The 20,518-nt window shown below is 33.7% G+C and overlaps 1 protein-coding gene and 2 pseudogenes across 1 annotated transcript; all 3 read left to right on the forward strand.

Annotated features, from left to right (window-relative positions):
- Window positions 1-7,358: 7,358 nt before the first annotated feature.
- Window positions 7,359-8,288, forward strand: LOC134376464 (olfactory receptor 4P4-like). Its single transcript, XM_063095004.1, is given in 1 exon segment — window positions 7,359-8,288. A coding segment is annotated over 1 exon segment (930 nt).
- Window positions 8,289-11,019: 2,731 nt separating this feature from the next.
- Window positions 11,020-15,065, forward strand: LOC134376465 (olfactory receptor 4P4-like; annotated as a pseudogene).
- Window positions 15,066-19,653: 4,588 nt separating this feature from the next.
- On the forward strand, window positions 19,654-20,204 carry LOC134376466 (olfactory receptor 4P4-like; annotated as a pseudogene).
- The last annotated feature ends 314 nt before the right edge of the window (window positions 20,205-20,518 follow it).

Genomic DNA, 20,518 nt, shown 5'->3' on the forward strand with positions numbered 1-20,518 from the left:
GCTAGGCCTTTTTACTAATCCATCACTGTGCACTGTACACAGAGCAGCTCTTCCCCCTTCAGTATCTTTCTCCTTGATGTGCTGGATGAGTTAACATTCACTCATTCCTCATTTTTGAGTTTTAGCCTACTTATGTTTATACTGACTCCTAAAATTCTAGTCTAACTATTAAAACTTTTATGATAAAAACCTGTCCCATAGAAGCCTTTAATTCCTACTTTGTCTGCTGGTACTAGTAAGAAAAATGAATTTATTTTATAATTATATTTCACATTGATGTCAATGTACTATTGGCACAGAAATCTTATTATAATTGTATATCATATCAAAAGATAGTGATTTTCTTGGATAGTATATTTTTCGCTAAGAATTTATTCCATAAGGGAAAATACTGTAACATTAATTGAAAATTGAGGAATACAAATTATTTTATGATGTGAGATTATAAAATACATATAATATCTAGTTAGGTAAAAATACAAAGATCAAAGTTCATATTAAAATATTCTAAAATGTAGAATGCAATTCTCATTAGAAAGAAAATAACAATTTATTTCCTTTTGTTTTTTGGCATTTTTCAAGAAAAGTGATGCCATGATGACTAAAAAAGTAGCTTAAAAAGCATATACAGTGTGAACCAATTTTGTTTTATCAATGCAGAACTTTTCTTCCTCTAGATCTGTGTCCAAGTCAGAGCTGACTTCCAATGTTAAAAGAAAGACATATGGAAGTTATATAAAGACTTGGAGAAAAACTAAAACATGTTCAACTGCCACTATTTTTCCAAATCCTTTTGATGGAGTATTGTAAATCCAATATTTTGTGATTGTACCTAACTAATACTTGTAAATAAACTAAAGTCCATTCTGTTTCCCTCCAAAGGTGCAATAAATGCAATTTTTGAGGAAAGATAAAGACCATTATTTATCCTCTCCTCAGTCACTTTGTACAGACTATGGGAAGGATACAGCCCTCAAACAAACAAAATGTCCCTCAAATTTGTTTTTATCATGAAACTCTTTGTGTAAAGTACAAGGGAATTCAGTCATTGGGTCCCAGGAGGATGCGTAATGATTGAGATACCTAAATCACAGGTGAAGTTAATTGTGGCTTGCATGCTATTTATAATCCACATTTTCTCCTAGCTGCTGGTCTGCTAACCCAGATCTAAAGGAGATATACCTGGGGAACTTATCAGTGGGGAAGGTAAATCAGACAACAAAGAAGGAAAAGTCGATGCTCTAGAATTAAAGAAATGCAGTTTTAGAAAATTTACTTTAAGTATTTAGTTAATTAGTGTGAGTCTAGACATCTCTAGAAATAATTTTAGTGAGGCAAGTGTGAATTGTAATTTGACTAATTTAGATATTCAAATTATTCCACTTGCCTCAAACTGTTACTTTGAGCATATGACCTTTCACTGTGTAAACACTGGATGAGTGACAAGTGTCATTTAAAATGATACGAAGTCTTTTTCTGTGAATGACCAATGCGGAGTAAAATGTGAATTCAAGAAGGAAAGAAAATAATCTGTACAGTATTAGAGTGATCAAAATTTCAGTGAGAAAAGGGAGAAAACACTGGAAAGGAAAAATAGGAATGGATTCACAACTGAGGCCGAAGAATGTATGGTGAATTATTCCTCCCTTCCCATTACCTTGCCTGAATGTGTGATATCTGTTGAATACATTTTTGCCTCCATGCACAGAAAGCAGATTGACTGTTAGGTAAAGTTAAGTACAGATATCTTCTCTGAATCTGGTAGACTAATTTGTTTTGAGATTAGGATGGCAATAAATTCAAGGAGTTTCCCATTGAAATTGTCATGCGAAGTTCTAAAGGGACAGTAGAAACTAAGAGGAAAATGAGGCTTAGCTGGGTAGCAAATTTCAAATAAGAAAACATTATTAGTACTTTTGGTAGAAAGTCAACGAAGTATTGATTAAGAATAAAAGTGATTTACAGGTTATTGAGAAAATGAGGAAACCCAAATCGAAAGGACAAATAAGATCTCAGCAATAACCACCACCTGTGATCATTGTTTTCTACTCATCCAAAAAATAAAGATGGTACAAGAATTAACTTAACCAGAGACCCTGAGCAGGTCACTAAAAAAAATCAAACATAAGCGTCTCAAAACTAGAGTCTGTGCTTACATCTCTGTTTACCTTGTTGCTTGCACTTTTTGACTGTAATGATTGTTATGGTAATGATTTTCATTATTGAATAATTTATTTATATACTGTTTTAAATCATTGAAGTCATTTAGTCATTTAACAAACATTTACTGATTGTTGTTTAAATGAATGGTAGCCTGTATTTGACAAGAGATAAACAAAAATAAAAGGGTTGTAAATAATGAGTTATTGAGCCCCTAAGATGAACTACGTGACTCTTTCATGAACTTTATCTAGTTAATTCTCTCAGGTTAGCTGCAAATAGATGTGGTTATTAGCAATGTACTCATCAGAAATACAGTGATCTGAAATAAAGCATTATGTGCCTCAAATCATACAGATCAGGGAGGGGTTGCTAGAATTCAAAATCCAATTTGTGTAAGCACTTCTCAGTATTTCAAGGCAGAGCATAGGACAGTGTTCTGTCACTGAGAGATTTAGGATAAAGCTAATTAAGCATGTGCAGCGTTTACTTTGGCATAGATTAAAAGTTAAGTATTTGAGTCATTGAGACCCACTGTCTTAAGAAATAATATTATCAAATATCTATTCCTTGCATGCTATATATCAAGAACTGTGTTAAGTAGACAAAAATTTTTTTTAAGTGTATTGCTAAGTAAGGTGATGTTGTTTTAGATCGTGACTTTACTACTTATTAGGTCTATGGCCTTGGGCTAATTGTTTAATTTCTCCGTCACTCAGTTTCTGCTGTCATAAAATGAGTTTAGTAAAATTTATTTCTTAGATTTATTATGAGAATTTAAAAAGCTAATACCTACAAGGCTTTTAGAAGAATGTTAGGCACATTCTTGTAAGGTAATATGAAAATTATTTGAATTGTAAGGTAAAATGAAAATTATTTGACCTACTGATGGTTAGTGTAGTTAAATAGCACACTGAGACCATATGTTTATTCATAGCAAACCTAGAATATAAACCCATGTGGTTTCATTTTGTTATGTTTATGGATTGTACAAAAATATACTTTTTGTAATGGTAGAGAGACAAGTTTAGGCAAAATCTTAACTTACAAATGTCTGTATCTTACAAACCATCTAGATCAGATGCATCATTTTACAAATGAGGAACCTGGAACAGTGCATACAAGTTCTTAAAGTGAGTGAACAGCGACACTGGAGAACAAATCATGATCGCTTCTTTTCTGGTCGATTCATTCTTCTTACAGAGGGGTTTTGTGGTTGTAATAGCATCACTCTGAGAGCATGAGGAGCGCAGTGCTTTTCACTCAGGTACAGGAGCTATACCTTTCTCTCTCTTCATAAATGGGCTGGATGGTGGGAGAGAGGAACAGGTCTAGTATGCAGTTTTTGTTTGTTACCTACATTTTTGTAGACTCGGAGAGTTTGGCTTACTTTGTTAACCCATTGTATCACCTACAAATCAGAATTAGAATGGCTTAAATGTTTTAAGGACAATAACTTTGGCAATTACCTGATTTGTAGAAAAGAGTAAGGTAATTATCTTAAAAAGTATGGGTTTTCACATTAAATTAATTTTGTTACTTTGGTTCTACATCATTTATGTATGAGCTCAGGCTGTGGACTCAAAAAATTTTAAGTTTTTATTTACTGAATACTAGTTTGGAGGTCTGTGTATGGAAACCTTAGTTAATTTTTACATTTCTAAAGTATTATTAGTCTTGGTTATGCATGAAACTGAACTTAGTACCATATCCATTTGTACAGCATTTTGTTCTTTTCAAAGTTCACCTCATGTATCTTTAAATTTGAAACTTAGAACTTTCTGATTTATATGGTGAGAAATTATTTCTTAAGTTTTAGAGTGCTGAAGGAAATGGAATGGTGAATTCACACTTAACACTGATGACTGAGTCAAGAATAGAAACCAGACATCTTCTTGAACTCTAAAATTAGGAAGCTGGAAATACAGGTGGCAGTTTATACGTGGTGAACCCCAAGTGCATGAAGAAGCTGAAATGACAAGAGAGGATTGGCATGCAGTGAAATAAAGCCTTACCAGTGCCCTTGAGAACCCAGACAACTGGAGATTCAAATACACATTTAGGAGCATTATTTGGTTATGTGATTGAGCCCTATTTTCTTATTAGAATAATTAATTTTATATCAAAGTCAGAATGTTTGACCTTGCCTACTTTTTTAAACAAACTTAGTTTCTTGAGAGGCTACATTTCATGTATAAGCCAAAATTTTTTGTGTGTATTTTTTGGGAAAAACAATTCAGGTGGGTTTTTAGCTCTATCACATGATTAAAATAATGGTTTAGTTTACATCTATTCATATGAAGAAGCAATTACTTTAGGAGTTGTCCAAACCTGCTCTTCAAATATTATTTTAAAATAAAAATAAGCTTTTTATTTATAGGTGAGAAAATATTGCATTGTATGATGGGAGGCATGCTAAGAACAATTACTTTTTGATGACTTGTTTGTAAGCTAATTCTAAATTTCAAAATTGCACCATAGAAATAAATTCATTTCTTCTAAAGCTTCATTTTCATTGCAATTATTATTATTTTTTATTATTTTTTAAGTTATTTTTATTAGCATATTCATTGTTACAAATCATACTTATTTGTCTCCCATCCAAGTACTAACCAGGCCCGACCCTGCTTAGCTTCCGAGATCAGACGAGATCGGGCGCATTCAGGGTGGTATGGCCGTAGACCAAATCATACTTATTTGTAATGCCCCTTATCCAATCTCTCCCCTTCCAACTTTTCCCTCTTCCTCCATCCTTCCCCTTCCCTCCTTCTGCCTCCCTGTCCCCTTGTAAAAATCATGGATTTGTTCTCTCCATATGATAGGTTAACTGTCCCTCTTTTGGTTTGTTGCCTAGATGATCTGTCCAGTACTGAGATGTGTGATGAAGTCCTCCCCTATTACCGTAAATCAGATGCCTCTTCTATTGCTCTGTAGTGTATTTTGTGTGTAGAGAGAGAGGACCTCTTCTTTTTTTCTTTTGGTCTCTGATGGCACCTCTCTTTGTGGCAATGAATTTGAGAGTCTGGCCTGCCATCTGCATTGTGGCAGAGGCTGTGACTGCTGCTATAGACATTAGCCACTTTTGCTGCGGCCAAGGCAATTGCGGTGGCTATGGAGGGCTACCCGTGTGAAAAATGGTGTTTCAGGTGTGCTCTTTACCTGTTTGAGGCTGGGATTATTATTAATTTTTTAATGGGGAGCGTGACACAGTTAACAATCTACAAAAAGGAAAAATGAGCAGGTAATTTACAAATGAATTGATGAAGAAAGTGTGATGTGCTTAAAATGTGTTATGTGTCTTCTGCAAGACGTCAGCAGAAGATACATCACACATTTTAAGCAAAGATAATAGTATTAATAATAATACAAATAGTATTAATGGTTTTGGAGTCAAATTTATAAATAAATAAATTTATATGTAAAGACAATTGGATACTTTGGTTCAAAATTCTATTATTTTAGTAACAGCTTTGAGAATCACACTAAAATAGCAGAAGTTCTGATTATCCCCAAGTACATTGCCTTGATTTTCACAAATCAAGTCCCGGTGGTTTAATATTTTCTGAATGATGAGAATATTCAAACTACTTTATTTATTCTATATTTGGCTTTTAATTAAGATACCTTCGGCATAGAACTAGGGATTTGACTAGTAGATCTCAAAGTTTTCTTCTTGCTGAAACGATTTTATGATTCTAAAATTTCATCTTCTGCATGGAAGCCAAATTTACTGGGCTGTACACTGACAACTTTTAGAGAACCGATTTGGTAGCATTAGCATTTAAATAACAAATTTGGATTAATAATCTTTGGTTAATACAACATTGGCCATTTATTGATTTACTTGAGTTACACAAATAAATCACATTTATTTGGTACAGCTCTCTGCAGGGTAAACCATGATGGAATATAATATCAGAAAGTAAGACACCATCAAAATCACAAAAGTCACCAGAGCAATCAGACCTGAATTAAAAATTACCAAGAGACCGATTCCGTATGTCACACATTTTTGGGACGATGTCCAGGCTGGCTTTCCCATTTTATAAGTGAGAAAACTTTAATTCAAAGAAATGAAGCAATTGGTACCCAAATTCACACACTATAACATAATCAGGTAATAGAACCTAGGTGCCAACTATTTGTCTTCACATAAACCTTTTCTCATAAAAACTTTCCAATAACCTAGGTGCCAACTATTTGTCTTCACATAAAACTTTCCAATAACCTTTTCTCCGAATTACACTATGTCTGGATTCTTCATGGGTTTTTGCAAGAGGCATACGTTGGACAAAATAGAAAACAGAAATGCAGACTTCAATTCAGAAAACAGAAAAAAACTGACTTGCAAAATATGATATACTGAGTCAAAAGCAAAACCATCTGGGTAAACCTGCCTTCTACTCCTCTTTTTTAGTTTTAACAACTGCTTTATTCATGGATCATTTAAGTACATGATTACAATGGAAGTGCCTACAGGGACAGATATACTTGCTATAAAGTATCAGCATTTTAAATCACAAATAAGGAAAAGGTAAACAAGCAATGAAAAATTACTAGAACCAATTGCATGGGTCTTTTGCTGAGAGTTACCTTCCACTTTGCATTGCAAATATATACACAGAGGGTGCTTCAAAAATTTATGGAGAAATGGGATTAAAACATAGTATGAATCTTTCCATGAACTTTTGGAAGACCCCATGTGGGTTTAAATTTATATATAATTTTAATTTTGTTTTTTTTATCTCTAAAAGGATTTTGAGGTAGAATATATTCCACTAGTGATTGCCGTTAAAATTTACATATGTAAAAAAATGTATGATCTATGGTTACATCTTTAATATATTGAGTTAGAATCTAGAGCTATGTCTTTTGTAAGCTGTATATTGGGCAATGTTTGGAAACTAATGATAAGTTTTAAAACTTTAAAAAATTGATTGAATACATTCATTTTTATTAATGTCAAGACTGAAGATAATGTCTTGAAAGAATGACTTATGGAAATCATCATGAAACTAACAAAAAAAACTTTTATTAAAAAACAGATTTTCATTTTCTGGAACTCTGGTATCATATACATTGAGCATAGTTTCTTGATATTAGTGTTATATTTCATATTCTCCATGACATTTCTGATTCTGACTTATGCATTATATCTTTTTTCAGGTGGCTGTTATGCGTTTTTACTATATTGGACTATGGAAAATAGAAATAATGTCACTGTGTTCATTCTCTTGGGATTTTCTCAAAACCAGAACATTGAAGTCTTTTGCTTTGTGTCATTTTTATTTTGCTACATTGCTATCTGGATGGGAAATGTGCTCATAATGATTTCTATCACATGCACTCAGCTAATTAACCAACCCGTGTATTTCCTTCTCAATTATCTCTCACTCTCTGATCTTTGCTACACATCCACAGTGACCCCCAAACTAATGACTGACTTACTGGCAGAAAGGAAGACCATTTCCTATAACAACTGCATGATACAGCTCTTTACCACTCATTTCTTTGGAGGCATCGAGATCTTCATTCTCACAGGGATGGCCTATGACCGCTACGTGGCCATCTGCAAGCCCCTGCACTACGCTGTCATCATGAGCAGGCAGAGGTGTAATGCAATCATCATGGCTTGTTGCATTGGGGGATTTATACACTCTGCCAGTCAGTTTCTTTTCACCATCTTCTTACCATTCTGTGGCCCCAATGAGATAGACCACTAGTTCTGTGATGTGTATCCTTTGCTGAAGTTGGCTTGCACTGACACATACAGAATTGGTCTCTTGGTAGTTTTTAATTCAGGTCTGATTGCTTTGGCAACTTTTGTGATTTTGATAGTGTCTTATTTTCTGATATTATCCTCCATCAGGGTTTACCCCGCAGAGAGCCGTACCAAAGCTCTTTCCACTTGCAGTTCTCACATCACAGTTGTGGTCCTATTCTTTGTGCCTGTTCTCTTCATTTATATTAGACCAGCCACAACTTTTCCAGAAGACAAAGTGTTTGCTCTTTTCTATACTATCATTGCTCCCATGTTCAACCCTCTAATTTACACACTGAGAAACATGGAGATGAAGAATGCCATAAGAAAAATGTGGTATCGTCAATTGTTTTTAGAAAAGATGTAACTTATTATGAAAGGCATTTCAGAATTTCACTTTAGTGCTCTGAGTCCTAGAATTAATATGGAATGATATGAGAATATAATGTGCATGCAGGAGCCAGCCACAGACCAGAGTTCAGTGTCTCTTGCATTTGCTTAGACCTCTCTTGGTTTGGCAATTGTTATTTATTTTTTCATATTCATTTTTCATCTATTCTCCTCACATACCTGCCTCATGTCTTCCTTTGACATTTTATTCTGAATGTTTAGTAAAGTCTATTCTCCGATCCTTTTAATTTCCAATCTTATTCTAATGTGTCCTTATTGACCAAAACTAATATTAAGCTATCTGGTAAAGGAGAAATATATTTTTAAGACTTTTACTCCCAGCATATCAGGGGACAGTATACTTGTATAAAGGTTGATTTTTCAGCAGAAGATAACAAGTAAGTAAGTGGAACATTTGACTCCTTTGACTACTCAGCACTCATAACACTCTTCTATATGTATTTTGAACCTCCTTAAAAATAAACATTTTCATTCTTCCACTGGACAAGATGATTGTACAAATGTAGTCTTACTTCCTCCTCGAACCCCTGCAAAACCCCACAACATCCTAAACGTTCTGGGTTATGTTAAATTTCAATGTTAGTTTTTCTTCTAGTTTAGATTACAATCCTTCCTGAATAATCTGTAACATGAAGAATAGATTGTTAAACTGACTAATGAAAACCTTCTTAATAAAAACTAAGAAACTAGAAATGAAACTACATATACATATAATATATGTGTGTGTGTGTGTGTGTGTGTGTGTGTGTGTGTGTGTGTGTGTGTGTGTGTGTGTGTGTAGTGCATCGCTACAACAGTCCCTGTTTCTGCAATTGGTCATGAGCTTAATCAATATTTACATTTACATCTTTATTTCTTGCACTCTCTACTGCACCTTCCATTTGACCCCAGGATGACCTTCAGCTGACTGGGGTTCATTTCTAGTAGCACGAACCAAATCTTGGTTCCTGAAATTCTGAATCTTTAACGGTCCTTTCATTTTTTGGTGCTTTATTGTTTCAATAAGTTTTATTATTAGTTTTGGAAATTCTATAAAACTCAATTTTGTGTTGAAGAAAAATATTGTACTGAAAAAAATAAATTAGAAAATCAACTGGAGAATACCTCAAGAGGACAATGTAAATGGTTAGAGTTAAAAATAATTTTTAAACATGCAAATTATATGGAACTAACATGTACCTTTAAATGGAATTTTGCAAGTTGAGAAACAGCAATCAAATGAGTAATTTGAGATTAATCAAATGAGTAATTTGAATTTGAGAAAGACATAATTTAAATGGTTATGAATCATCCACTGATACTCATTGACTATCCAGTGATTGTTAATCAACATCTGAGAACAGAAGCATTTGTGATATACTCTAATGAAATGTTGAACTTTTGGGTTCGAAATGTATGAACTTCCCCCAGGGCTGTGCTGAGATCTGATCCTTGTTATAGGCCTAGTAGAAGTGAGGCACAGTGAGATAAACCTTAAGAAACTAAGCACCATTTTGGATGGAAACAACTTCAGGTGAGGTTATTACATGATCTCCAGGCAATAAGAGGCTGTTCTCCTTTGTAGATGGTAGTAGACTGATTCTGTTTGTCCAGCATAGGCAGAGTTTCTAGAACCGCTCTGGCTCACCATTGCATTTTGCTTTCAGGAAAATGGTCCCTAAGACAGACTAATGGAAAGGTGGAAAGTAAATGCCCAGAGGCACCAGGGACATTACCAGGTACACTGGCTTGGTAGTATGTGGCCATGATCAGTTTAGAAATGCCTTTGGGGATGTAATTTCCAGAGCTTTCAAGGACCATTAATTTTTGCATTGTCACTTAATTTTATATTCTTTTCTTCCTAAAGTAATTTCCTTTAGTTATCAGCATAAAATAAATGACTCTTAGGACTTAAAATTCCTATCATTTTTTGAAGGAATTTATTATTTTTATTTTTTGTATGAGCTCTTGTTAAGATGCTAAATTGGTGTTCAAAATTCCCAGCCTGATTTCCTGAGGGATGAGGATCCACTTTTCCTTGCATAATTGATAGTTTTAGTGACTATTTAAAGTCCACTTTCCTTCCTAACCTGTAGATGATTTAAGACATTCTGAGATTTCCAAAATATTTTCAGAGATTAAGATAGATGTGTTCGAATTTTTTTTTTAATTCTCTGCATTTTATTTTGTATTTTGATACTGGAGAATTGGTCAAGTGAGTATCTGAGGGAGGAAATTCTTTCTGATACAGCCTAAATCTTATGTAACAGCCACTGAGACTTGATGGACAAAGAGTTAGTCTTATCACCTTGGTTTGGGAAGAGTCCCATCAACCATATGCTAGACTGATTATATGCTTTTTACATTTATTTTATTCAACTTTTTACTAAGAGGTGTAACTTCTCTTGCAGCATATGATAATTTGATTACTCTAAACATGTTTAGCATACTTTAGTTTCAATTTTGCATTATGTAAAAGCAGAATTCCAGTTAAGAATAATAGAATTAAAATTAAAGGCACTTTCAATTGGCATAGAATTACATTGTTTCACATTTTCCTGTTTTGTATATTCCTCCATGCGCCTATTAAGTCATAGCCCAGATTATGATTGAATACCTACTAAAACAAAGAATTTCCTTTCTTTCAAAAAATCCACCCTCTTAAGACATACTGCTTTCATCTGAGTCAAGTAAGGAATGTTTGCGACATGCTACATTCTGATGTAGTAATAGAAAATTTGAACAAATGGTAAAAAGTGTACTTTAAATATAAGAGCTTGTATCTTCTATTCTTATTCTGTTGACAGTACATTCCAGAGACCATGAATAAATTTTATTCATTACTACCAAAGAAATTAAATAATCATTTGACCATTTGACTATATTTTTGTAGGGTAAAAAAAAAAAAAAAAGAAAGAAAAAGAAAAACAAAACAAAACCAACAACAAAAAAAAACAGGCTAGTGATTAGTGTTAAGAAATGCCAAAGATAGTCAAACTTAATTTTCTAACTTAAATTTTTTTCACTAGCAGATCATCTAATCATTTAAATTGAACTTTTCACTATCACACTCATTAAACTCACATTGTGATAATTTTTGTGTATTTCTGCATGTAACTTTGTTGTCCTCAAATATTAGTGCATGACAGTTTCATTAGTTACTAAATTACTCACTGAGAACAGAACAAAGTGTAAAATCAAAATAATTGTATTTTATGAACCATTTATGACACCTGGATATTTCATATTTCGTCCTGAACTCCCCACTATATGACTGAATTATGTAATGACGTTTTAATTGTATGAATGAGGAAAATGAGGATTAAAGAGAATAAATAATTAGCTCCAGGATCACAACTGGTCAATTTTACACTCCTCAACATTTCTGCCTTTCTGTGTTGCTGCTGTTCTAAACACTCATTCAGTGGTCGCCTAATATTATCTATTCTATCATATGACTTCAATTTTTACAAGGAGTTTTCCTTACTATTGCTATCCTCAAGAAAATATTGTTTATGATAATAATTATCTTCACCTGGATTTTCACTTTTCCCTTTTACCTCTGCTTACAGCAGTGACCATGTGTCATGTTCCTTAGATGACTGGAAGGGATATTAAGAGCTATCATAGATTAAATACCAATGATAATCTAGAAAAAAAGGAAGAATCCTCACTTAAGAAATTCATATTTTGATAAAACTGAAAGAAAATTATTTCAAAATGACTTAAAATCAGAGAATTCTAGAACACATATTTACTTTAAATACACTAAATGTCTACATAAAGACTCAGGAAGAAAGACTGGATATTTTGGTAATCTGTCATCTTGCACATTCTTTTCTGTAGATGTGAAGATTCAAAATAATTATTTTTGCTCCTGTCCTCCATGAGATACTCCCCTCCATTTGGCTCTGGTCTTAAGCATGGGATACAGCCCCTGAGTGAGAATCAGGGTATAGAGCTTCCATCAATGTATTACTTTCTGATCCTGGGAAATCACTTAAGTTCCCTTTTTCTGAGTCTCTTTTACTGAAAATCAGAAGTTAGGACTAATCATGTGATTTTCACTTTAAATTATGCAGAATCTAGTTATGTGATAATTCTCTTTAAATTCATTTTTTAGGTAAATAGATATAGTTGAAAAAATAAATATTAAAATTTAATTATTAAAAATTAAGTATGCTACTTTAAAACAACAACAAAAAAATCAGTATCTATTGTCATAAATAGAAGATATGTTAAGGAACCCTACCCCACACAAATTTTTCTATATACTTAGTTACTGTCAAATGCTGAACAGTCTCTGCCTGGTAATTATTTTTGTTTTGTTACATAAAGAAGGATAGGAAGGCATATAGTTATATTGAAGACAAAAACAAACAGAAAAAAACAAGACAAAAAAACAACCAACAAAACATTTCTCCTTGATGAAGTTTGAGTTTTGAATAATGATGTAAAATAGAATTGGTGGCCTATTGTAAACCACTTTTTTAATGTCATTTTACCTATTTGCCATTTACAATCCTCTCAAAGACTATAAATAATAAAGATTTTGATTTTGTGAATCACAAGATTTGATGCTTTTTTAAAAACTTTGCTACAAAAGTATACTGTGTTTTTGTAATAGACATCAGAGGGCCCAGACATAAATATCATGTCCGATCCAGACAAGACAGAATGTGTGCCAGAGCATTCACCTCCCAGGTCAGATAATTCCTCATTAGTGGGTAAAATAGCTACTGGAGTGTATTCTCTCTATCCTACATGCTCTTTCCACTGATTTAATAATGTCCTAAGATTATATATAAGATTAGAAAATGCAAATACATGATCTTTTCAGTTATTCATTCATGCCACAAATACCACTGAGAGCTCACTAACTACAAAGTTTGTCTAAAATTACCTTCTGTACATTCTCTTTTATTTACAATTGTTCCCCAGGTTGTGTATAAAAGACATGAAATTTGTATTAAAAGTCATAACACAGGCACAATTTAAACATATTTGGGAAATTTAATGAATTTATCTTTCCTTACTAATTGACATCACAAACTTGAATGACAAGTTTTTTGTTTGTAATTTTTTAAGGGAAAAAAATGTTCTCAGCACATAAAATGCAAATAGGAAAAATGAATAAAGTTGCTGATTACTTTTTAAAATTCAGTCATTAGTTAACATTCTTTCTTATGCTGAATTGTTTTCAAGCACTCTTTGTTTTTACTATAACAGCAGTTTCACTGGTGTAGCATGACCAATTGACAATGTTTGCACAGGAGGCAAAGACAATGCTCTGTACAAATTAAAATTCAACAATTCAAACTGGGGCGTTCAAGCAATTTACTTTTCCTGAGGATTTACTAACAGATAATTCAGGCAATTTGGCTAGCTCATATTAAAATAAGTAAAGTTGACACTTTGAGTAAGGCACACATATTTTAAAAATATGCAAAATAGCTCTTTTATGGTCTTTGGTTAATTTTTTATTGCTATCTAAATAACATAATTAACAGTAACATTTTATTTATTTTCAATGTAATATTTAAACATCATTTAATCATTACAGGTAAATTTGAGTAAAATACATTATTATCCTATTATTCCTATTACAAAATTATTCAAAAGTAGATTTGTAAAATAAGACATAAATAAGAAAAAAAGCAGCTTAATCCCATACATCAAGAATAATTAATATACTGAGCAATGTGCATTTAATTTTTAATAAATTTTATATTATGTGGTCATATTGTTAGTTTTTTGTCTACATTTATTATTTCTTTCATTCAGACAGTTAACTTATTTGTTCCTAACATATGTCAACTCAAACACAAGGAAAACCAGAGAAATATCTCCGAATTCATTCTTCTGGGACTTTCTGATGATTGGAACATGCAAATATTTTGCTTTGTGCTCTTCTTATTCTGTTATGTTGCCCTGCTGGTAGGAAACCTTCTCATCCGTGTCTCCATTCTGTGCAGCCCTCTCTTTTATCAACTGATGTACTATTTCCTCAGTCACTTGTCCTCTATAGACATCTGCTATAACTCTAGTGTTATACCTAAACTGATTGGTGGCCTGCTAGTGGGGGAAAAAAACATTTCCTATGGCAACTGCATGCTACAGATCTTTACCATGCACTTCTTTAGCAGTATTGAGGTCTTCATTCTTACTGCCATGGCCTTTGATCGCTACGTTGATATCTGCAAACCTCTCCAGTACATGATTATCATGAGTAGGACAAAGTGCAGTCTCTTAGTCCTGGCTGCTTGGGCTGGTGGAACTGTCCATTCCTTTCCTCAATTATCTATGACACTCCAGTTGCCTTTCTGTGGTCCTAATGAGATTGATCACTACTTTTGTGATATCTTCCTTTTGTTAAAAGCTGCTTGTACAGACACCTACATCATTGGTGTCCTTGTGGTTGCCAATTCTGGTGTACTTGTCTCAGTTACTTTGTTGTCTTATTTGTTTCTTATGTCATTATATTATTCACTTTAAGAAATCAATCAGCTGAGGGAAGACCTAAAGCCCTCTCTACCTGTGGGTCTCACATCATTGTGGTCATCTTATTTTTTGGACCTGCAATATTTGGACACCTTAGACCTCCTACCACTTTCCCTTGGGATAAAGTAGTTGCACTATTTTATACCATCATTGCTCCTATGTTTAATCCCGTGATTACACACTGAGAAATACAGAGATGAAAAATGCCATGAGAAAAACTTGGTATCAAACTTCATTTTTGAAAGAAGTATAAAGTTATTTTGGAGATGACTATTGGCTAAGCAACTTTATAAAGGTAAAGGCTAGATGTGAAGAAAAAAGCTAGAAAACATGTGATAGATTTTATTATCTCCAATGGAATGAACGAGAGAAATGGAACTTTGACATTTAAAGTAGTAAGTAATCAAGTACTCATTCTAGCATTCCAAAAGGAGTTGGAAACTTAGTGAATTTTGTAAGTATTGAGGTGGCGTAAGTAGAGGTACCTGCATACAAATCGGGAGGATCAAAGCAAATAAAGAAATCTACATTCATCAGTGAATTATAATTAAAACATATTTTAATGTTAATTTTATTAAAATCTTTGGGCTTAGGGACCAAACCTCAAAGCAGTGCATGCCCTGTGGTAGTAGAGAAGTTGAAATCTAAAATCGAAATAATGTTTTAGAATTTCTGATAGAATATTCACATATGCATCCTCTAGAGGCATTGTAGATTATACATCAAAACAATCATTTTTGTAGAGTTTGATTTATAGTGGTTCCTGGAGGTCAACACTTCTGATTTCCCATTGAAAAAAATAAGAATAACTGTGAAGAGAGAGCAAGAATTAATAATTCAGAATACTGAAAACATACTAGTATTCTACCTATTGGCCAAAACTTAAAAATGTTTCCCATAAAACTTAAGGAACTGAATTATAAAATGTAAGTGTTCTCCATACCTACCTACCTAAAATTGATAAGTAAATGACTAGTCACTGGATCCAGAACTAAAGACCTTTCCTGCTAAAGTGAGAAATAAAAAATAGCAACAACAACAAAAAACCCTCCAACATCCCACAATATGATGTTGTCTAAAAATATACAGATAAACAAACCAACAAGCAAAACATATTGTGGTTGCACAAGAATGTTTACAGACATTTTATTTATAATTTGCAAAACTTGGTAGCACCCTCAGTAGGTAAATTGAATAAATAAACTCTAATTCATCCAAACAATAGAAAATTATTCAGCACTAAAAATAAATGAGCTATCAAGCAATTTAAACACACAAAACTTACCTCCATTTTACTAAATAAAAAGAGCTGCTCTAAAAAGTACACATACATACTATATAATTCCAACTGCATGAGATTCTGAAAAAGGCAAAACTACGGAGACAGTACAAAGATCAGTGGTTGCCATGGAGAGGGGGAAGGGAGGAAAGAAGAGGTAGAATACAGATGATTTTAAGGACATCGAACTGTTCAGAATGATACTACAATGGTAGATATGTGTTATTATACATTTGCCAAAACCTCAGAGAATGTATATCACCAAGATTGAAGACTCTTCTAAACTGTACACTGTGGGTGATAATAATGAGTCAATGTATGTTCACTGATTGTAAAAAATGGACCACTCTGGTGCAGGAAATTGATCATGGGGGAGGTGGCGTGTTTGTGGAGTTGGGGGTATAAGGGAACTCTGCATTTTTAATCAATTTTGGTGTGAATCTAAAAACGTCCCCAAATTATGTTTGTTCATTAGAAAAATACATTGTGGTGATAAATAAAGCAAATCATGTTATAACTATAAAAGAAGAAACTTTTGAGAGATTTACTTGAGAAACCAAAAAGGAAAAAAAAATATGAAATTCCTGTTCTGCATGTTTGATAATGACAAAAATGATCTCTTAAGAGCAAATATAATGGCGAAGGGATTGAGTAATGAGATATATGAAAAGAAAGATAATTAAAATACTGAAAGACTTTTAGAATATGCAAATACAATGCGAGTGTTGCAATGTTTCTGGAGGATCAAAAGAAGGATAAAAGAAGGGTAAAGAGCAGAAAAAATTATAAGGGAGATTAAAAATTAGTAAAGCTTTTATATCAGGTAAGAAGGGAGCAAGTGGTAGATTAACAAGAACAAAAGTAAAGGTAGTTGGGAAGGATAAGTACTGTTCTAGTCAGCTGAGAGTTCATAATAGTATATTGTATATTTCTAAATAGTTAAAAAAGGGGATCTTAACCATAATCACCACAAAGAAAAGATAAATGATTAGGGGATAAATATGCTATCTATCATAAATGAATCATTGCACAACATATGCACATACTGAAACAACACACGATACCCCACAAATATGTACAATTAAATTTTAAAATGAAATAAAATTTTTAAAAGATAAAAATAAAAAATATAAACTTTATTTTTCAATATAAGCTTTATCAAGTTCATGACACCTTTTAAAGTAATGTCTATCCCTGAAGATCTAGAGTTCCTGGGAATTTAACCATGTCCGTGCAGTCCTTTTTACATTACTAAATGAAGAAAATGGGTGTCCTTTATAGATTTTTTAAGATTAGGAAACAAAAAGAAGTCAGAAGCAGCCAAATCATGCGTGTAAGATGGATGCTTAATGATGTTCCATCAAAACTCTCACAAAATTGCCCTTCTTTGATATGAGGAACGAGTAGGGGCATTGTTGTGGTGGAAACTCTCTGGTGAAGCTTTCCCAGGCATTTTCCTACTAAGAAACTTCGGGCCTTCACATTTCAGTTCAACTCACACATTAGAGCTGTAGTGATTAGAATATGCTCTCCCATGCAGGTGGTCCTATGGAGAGGTGGGGATGTGGTATGCTGGGTGTGTTGTGTTGGCGGGGAATTTAAGCTCTTGAGTTGGAAAGACCTACTGGCAATAGTCTTGCTGTGTAACTTTGAACATAATCTGCATGAAGTTCCTAGTTTAATTTGTAGTAAATATATATCTTATATCTGGTGGTAGTAGTTGCTGTTGTCATTAGCCTTTTAGATAATTTAAGAACCTTGTCCAGAGAAGTTAAGGATATTGGCTAAGTAAGAGGTTGTGTCCAGGCCCTCTGACTCTGGCTGTCCAATTTTTAAACACTCTGCTGCTTTACCTGTCCATTAGCAGCAGGGGCAGTTCTGTTCTTAATAGTAACTTTGTAAAAGAAGTGCAGATATTTGGTTCCCTCCCAACCTGGAGCCACCTACTGATGAGGACAGTGGGATGGAGATATTGATTTTTTCTGTGAAAGTGACTATGTGCTTGACTGGAACTTCTTTCCAGAGGAGCAAGGCTGTGTCCTCACTTCACTTTTTCCTCAGCAGAAATGAAGAAGTTTGGAAGATCCTGGTTTGCTCTTTCCAGAGGCCTGGCTCCTTTCTTGAATATCTTCAAGCTCTGCCAGTGGTATCACACCTTTGGGTGTGGAAGTTCTTCTGATTGTTTTCTCAAGCTCTGTTAGCATTGTATGTCCCCAATTCTTTTTCTTTAACATTTTGCTCTTGCTAGGATTTAGTTCCATCCCCCCACATTGTGTATTCTATGATAAATTTATAAGATAATATGCGTATAATGATTTCACTGCACAACAATTACACATAATACATAAGACGGGCAGGACACAATATCACTTAAACATTTATTTCTTTTCAGCTGCAAAAGATTTGTTAGTGTATAAAGAGTTTCTTGAGCCTCCTTTTTTGCTTAGAATTAGTTATTTCTAAGATGCTGCTTGGGTCCTGTGCAAATATGCTTTCCTCAGGTTTTCCCTTCTCTACCCGAATAAACAAGCTGTAATTGAGTTCAGCTCTGAATTCCACATGAGAGGTTTCACATGAGAACGTTTATGCACGTTGAAAGTAGGCTTCTGACATGTCACGCTCTCCAGAATGCCACCTTTGCTGAGCTCCTTGCCCCATGTGCCTTACCCAAGTGGGTACATACTTGTACAAAGACTGGCCTTAGAATTTTTTGTTTTGAACCAGAAATTGTCATATAATCTCACTTTTGGTTCGGGAATAATTATTTCTCCCTTCTTGAGCTAAATTTGCTTATCTGCTCTTTGAAGTTTTTTACAAACGAACTCTGTCACGGCAGTTGTGTGAACCATATAGTCAGATAACATTTTGTTCCTGCTCAGACCAGGTGTGATTCTGTATTTAATGCAATTGATTTCAAATTTTGAAAAACCTCATGTTATAGAGAGGGTAAACGATAATTATTTTTATTATTTCAAAATAATTATTTTAATCATATTTATTAAGTTATATATTTATTATTTATTTACTTAGTACCAATTTTTAAAAATTATTAAATTATTTTAGTTAAGAGAAAGTGAAGAGAGCTGGCCAACTAGCTCAGCTGATTTGAGTGAGGTGCTGATAACCCCAAGGTCCAGGGTACAATCCCTGTACCAGCCAGCTGCCTAACTGCCAAAAAAAAAAAAAAAAAAAAAAAAAGAATGAGTAAGTAAAGAAACTTAGCTACAGTCATAGCAAGAGATGACTTTTTCCAAAGCTCACTTTTGCATCTCATAAGTAAGGTGACTTTTACAACTTTGTTGATGACTTGAACAAGTGTAAATATTAATATAGTTCACTTTGACTATAGAAAGTAACCTGATTAGCATAATAAATTATATGTTTAGCCTACCTATACAAGATTTAGAGTTAATTACTTTAAAATATAGGAAGAAAGCTTATTAAATAAATGAGTTTATTTCTACATTGCTCACTCCAATTCACACCATGCTTAGTCGATATATCTCATGCTGATGTGTCATTTATTTCAACCAAGACTGTTGAACCTTAACTGCATTAGACCATGGAAAATACCAGTAACATCTCCGACTTTATACTGTTGGGACTTTCACAGAATAAAAACATTAAAAACGTGTGCTTTCTATTACTCTTATTGTGTTACATAGCTATTTGAATGAGAAACATACTCATAATGATTTCAATCACATGCACTCAGCTAATTGACAAACCCATGTATTTCTTTCTTAACCACCTGGCTCTCTCCGACCTGTGCTGTACCTCTACAGTGACACCCAATTTAGTCACAAATTAGCTGGCAGAAAGTAGCACAATTTCAAACACAGCTTCTTGCCTTGCAATTCTTTGGGGGTATGGATGTCTTTCTCCTTGCAGGGATGGCCTATGACTGCTGTGTGGCCATCTGCAAGCCCCCTGCACTGCACAGTTATTATGAGCCGGCAGGAGTGTAATGCTGTGGTCACAGCTTGCTGCGCTGGGGCATTTCTGCATTCCTTTGTCCAGTGCCTCCTCACTATCAATTTACCCTTCTGTGTGCTCCATTCGAAATTTAGAATCTACCCAGCAGACAGCCACAGTGAAGCTCTTTCCACATAACAGTTGTGCAAAACACATAGTTGGGTGAGTGAATGCAAACTCTCCAAAGATGCTCTTTATCAAATGAATCCCATCAAAGAATTGCTCACATATTTTTCTACTTACATATTTTTCAGAAGGGTCTCTGAAGACTGTCAAAATATCTTTCCTCAAATATGAGGAATGTTTTCATCTTAGTATCCTTCAAACTGAGTTAATTTTTGAAGGTGTTTGGTCAATAAAAAATTTTCTCACATTGTGACGTTGTGCTAAATCATTAGTTAAATACGTCATTTGGTTAAACTATTTTTACATTTGGAATTGGATTTTTAAAT

Source organism: Cynocephalus volans, chromosome 4 (assembly GCF_027409185.1).
Source record: "Cynocephalus volans isolate mCynVol1 chromosome 4, mCynVol1.pri, whole genome shotgun sequence".
NCBI lineage: Eukaryota > Metazoa > Chordata > Mammalia > Dermoptera > Cynocephalidae > Cynocephalus > Cynocephalus volans.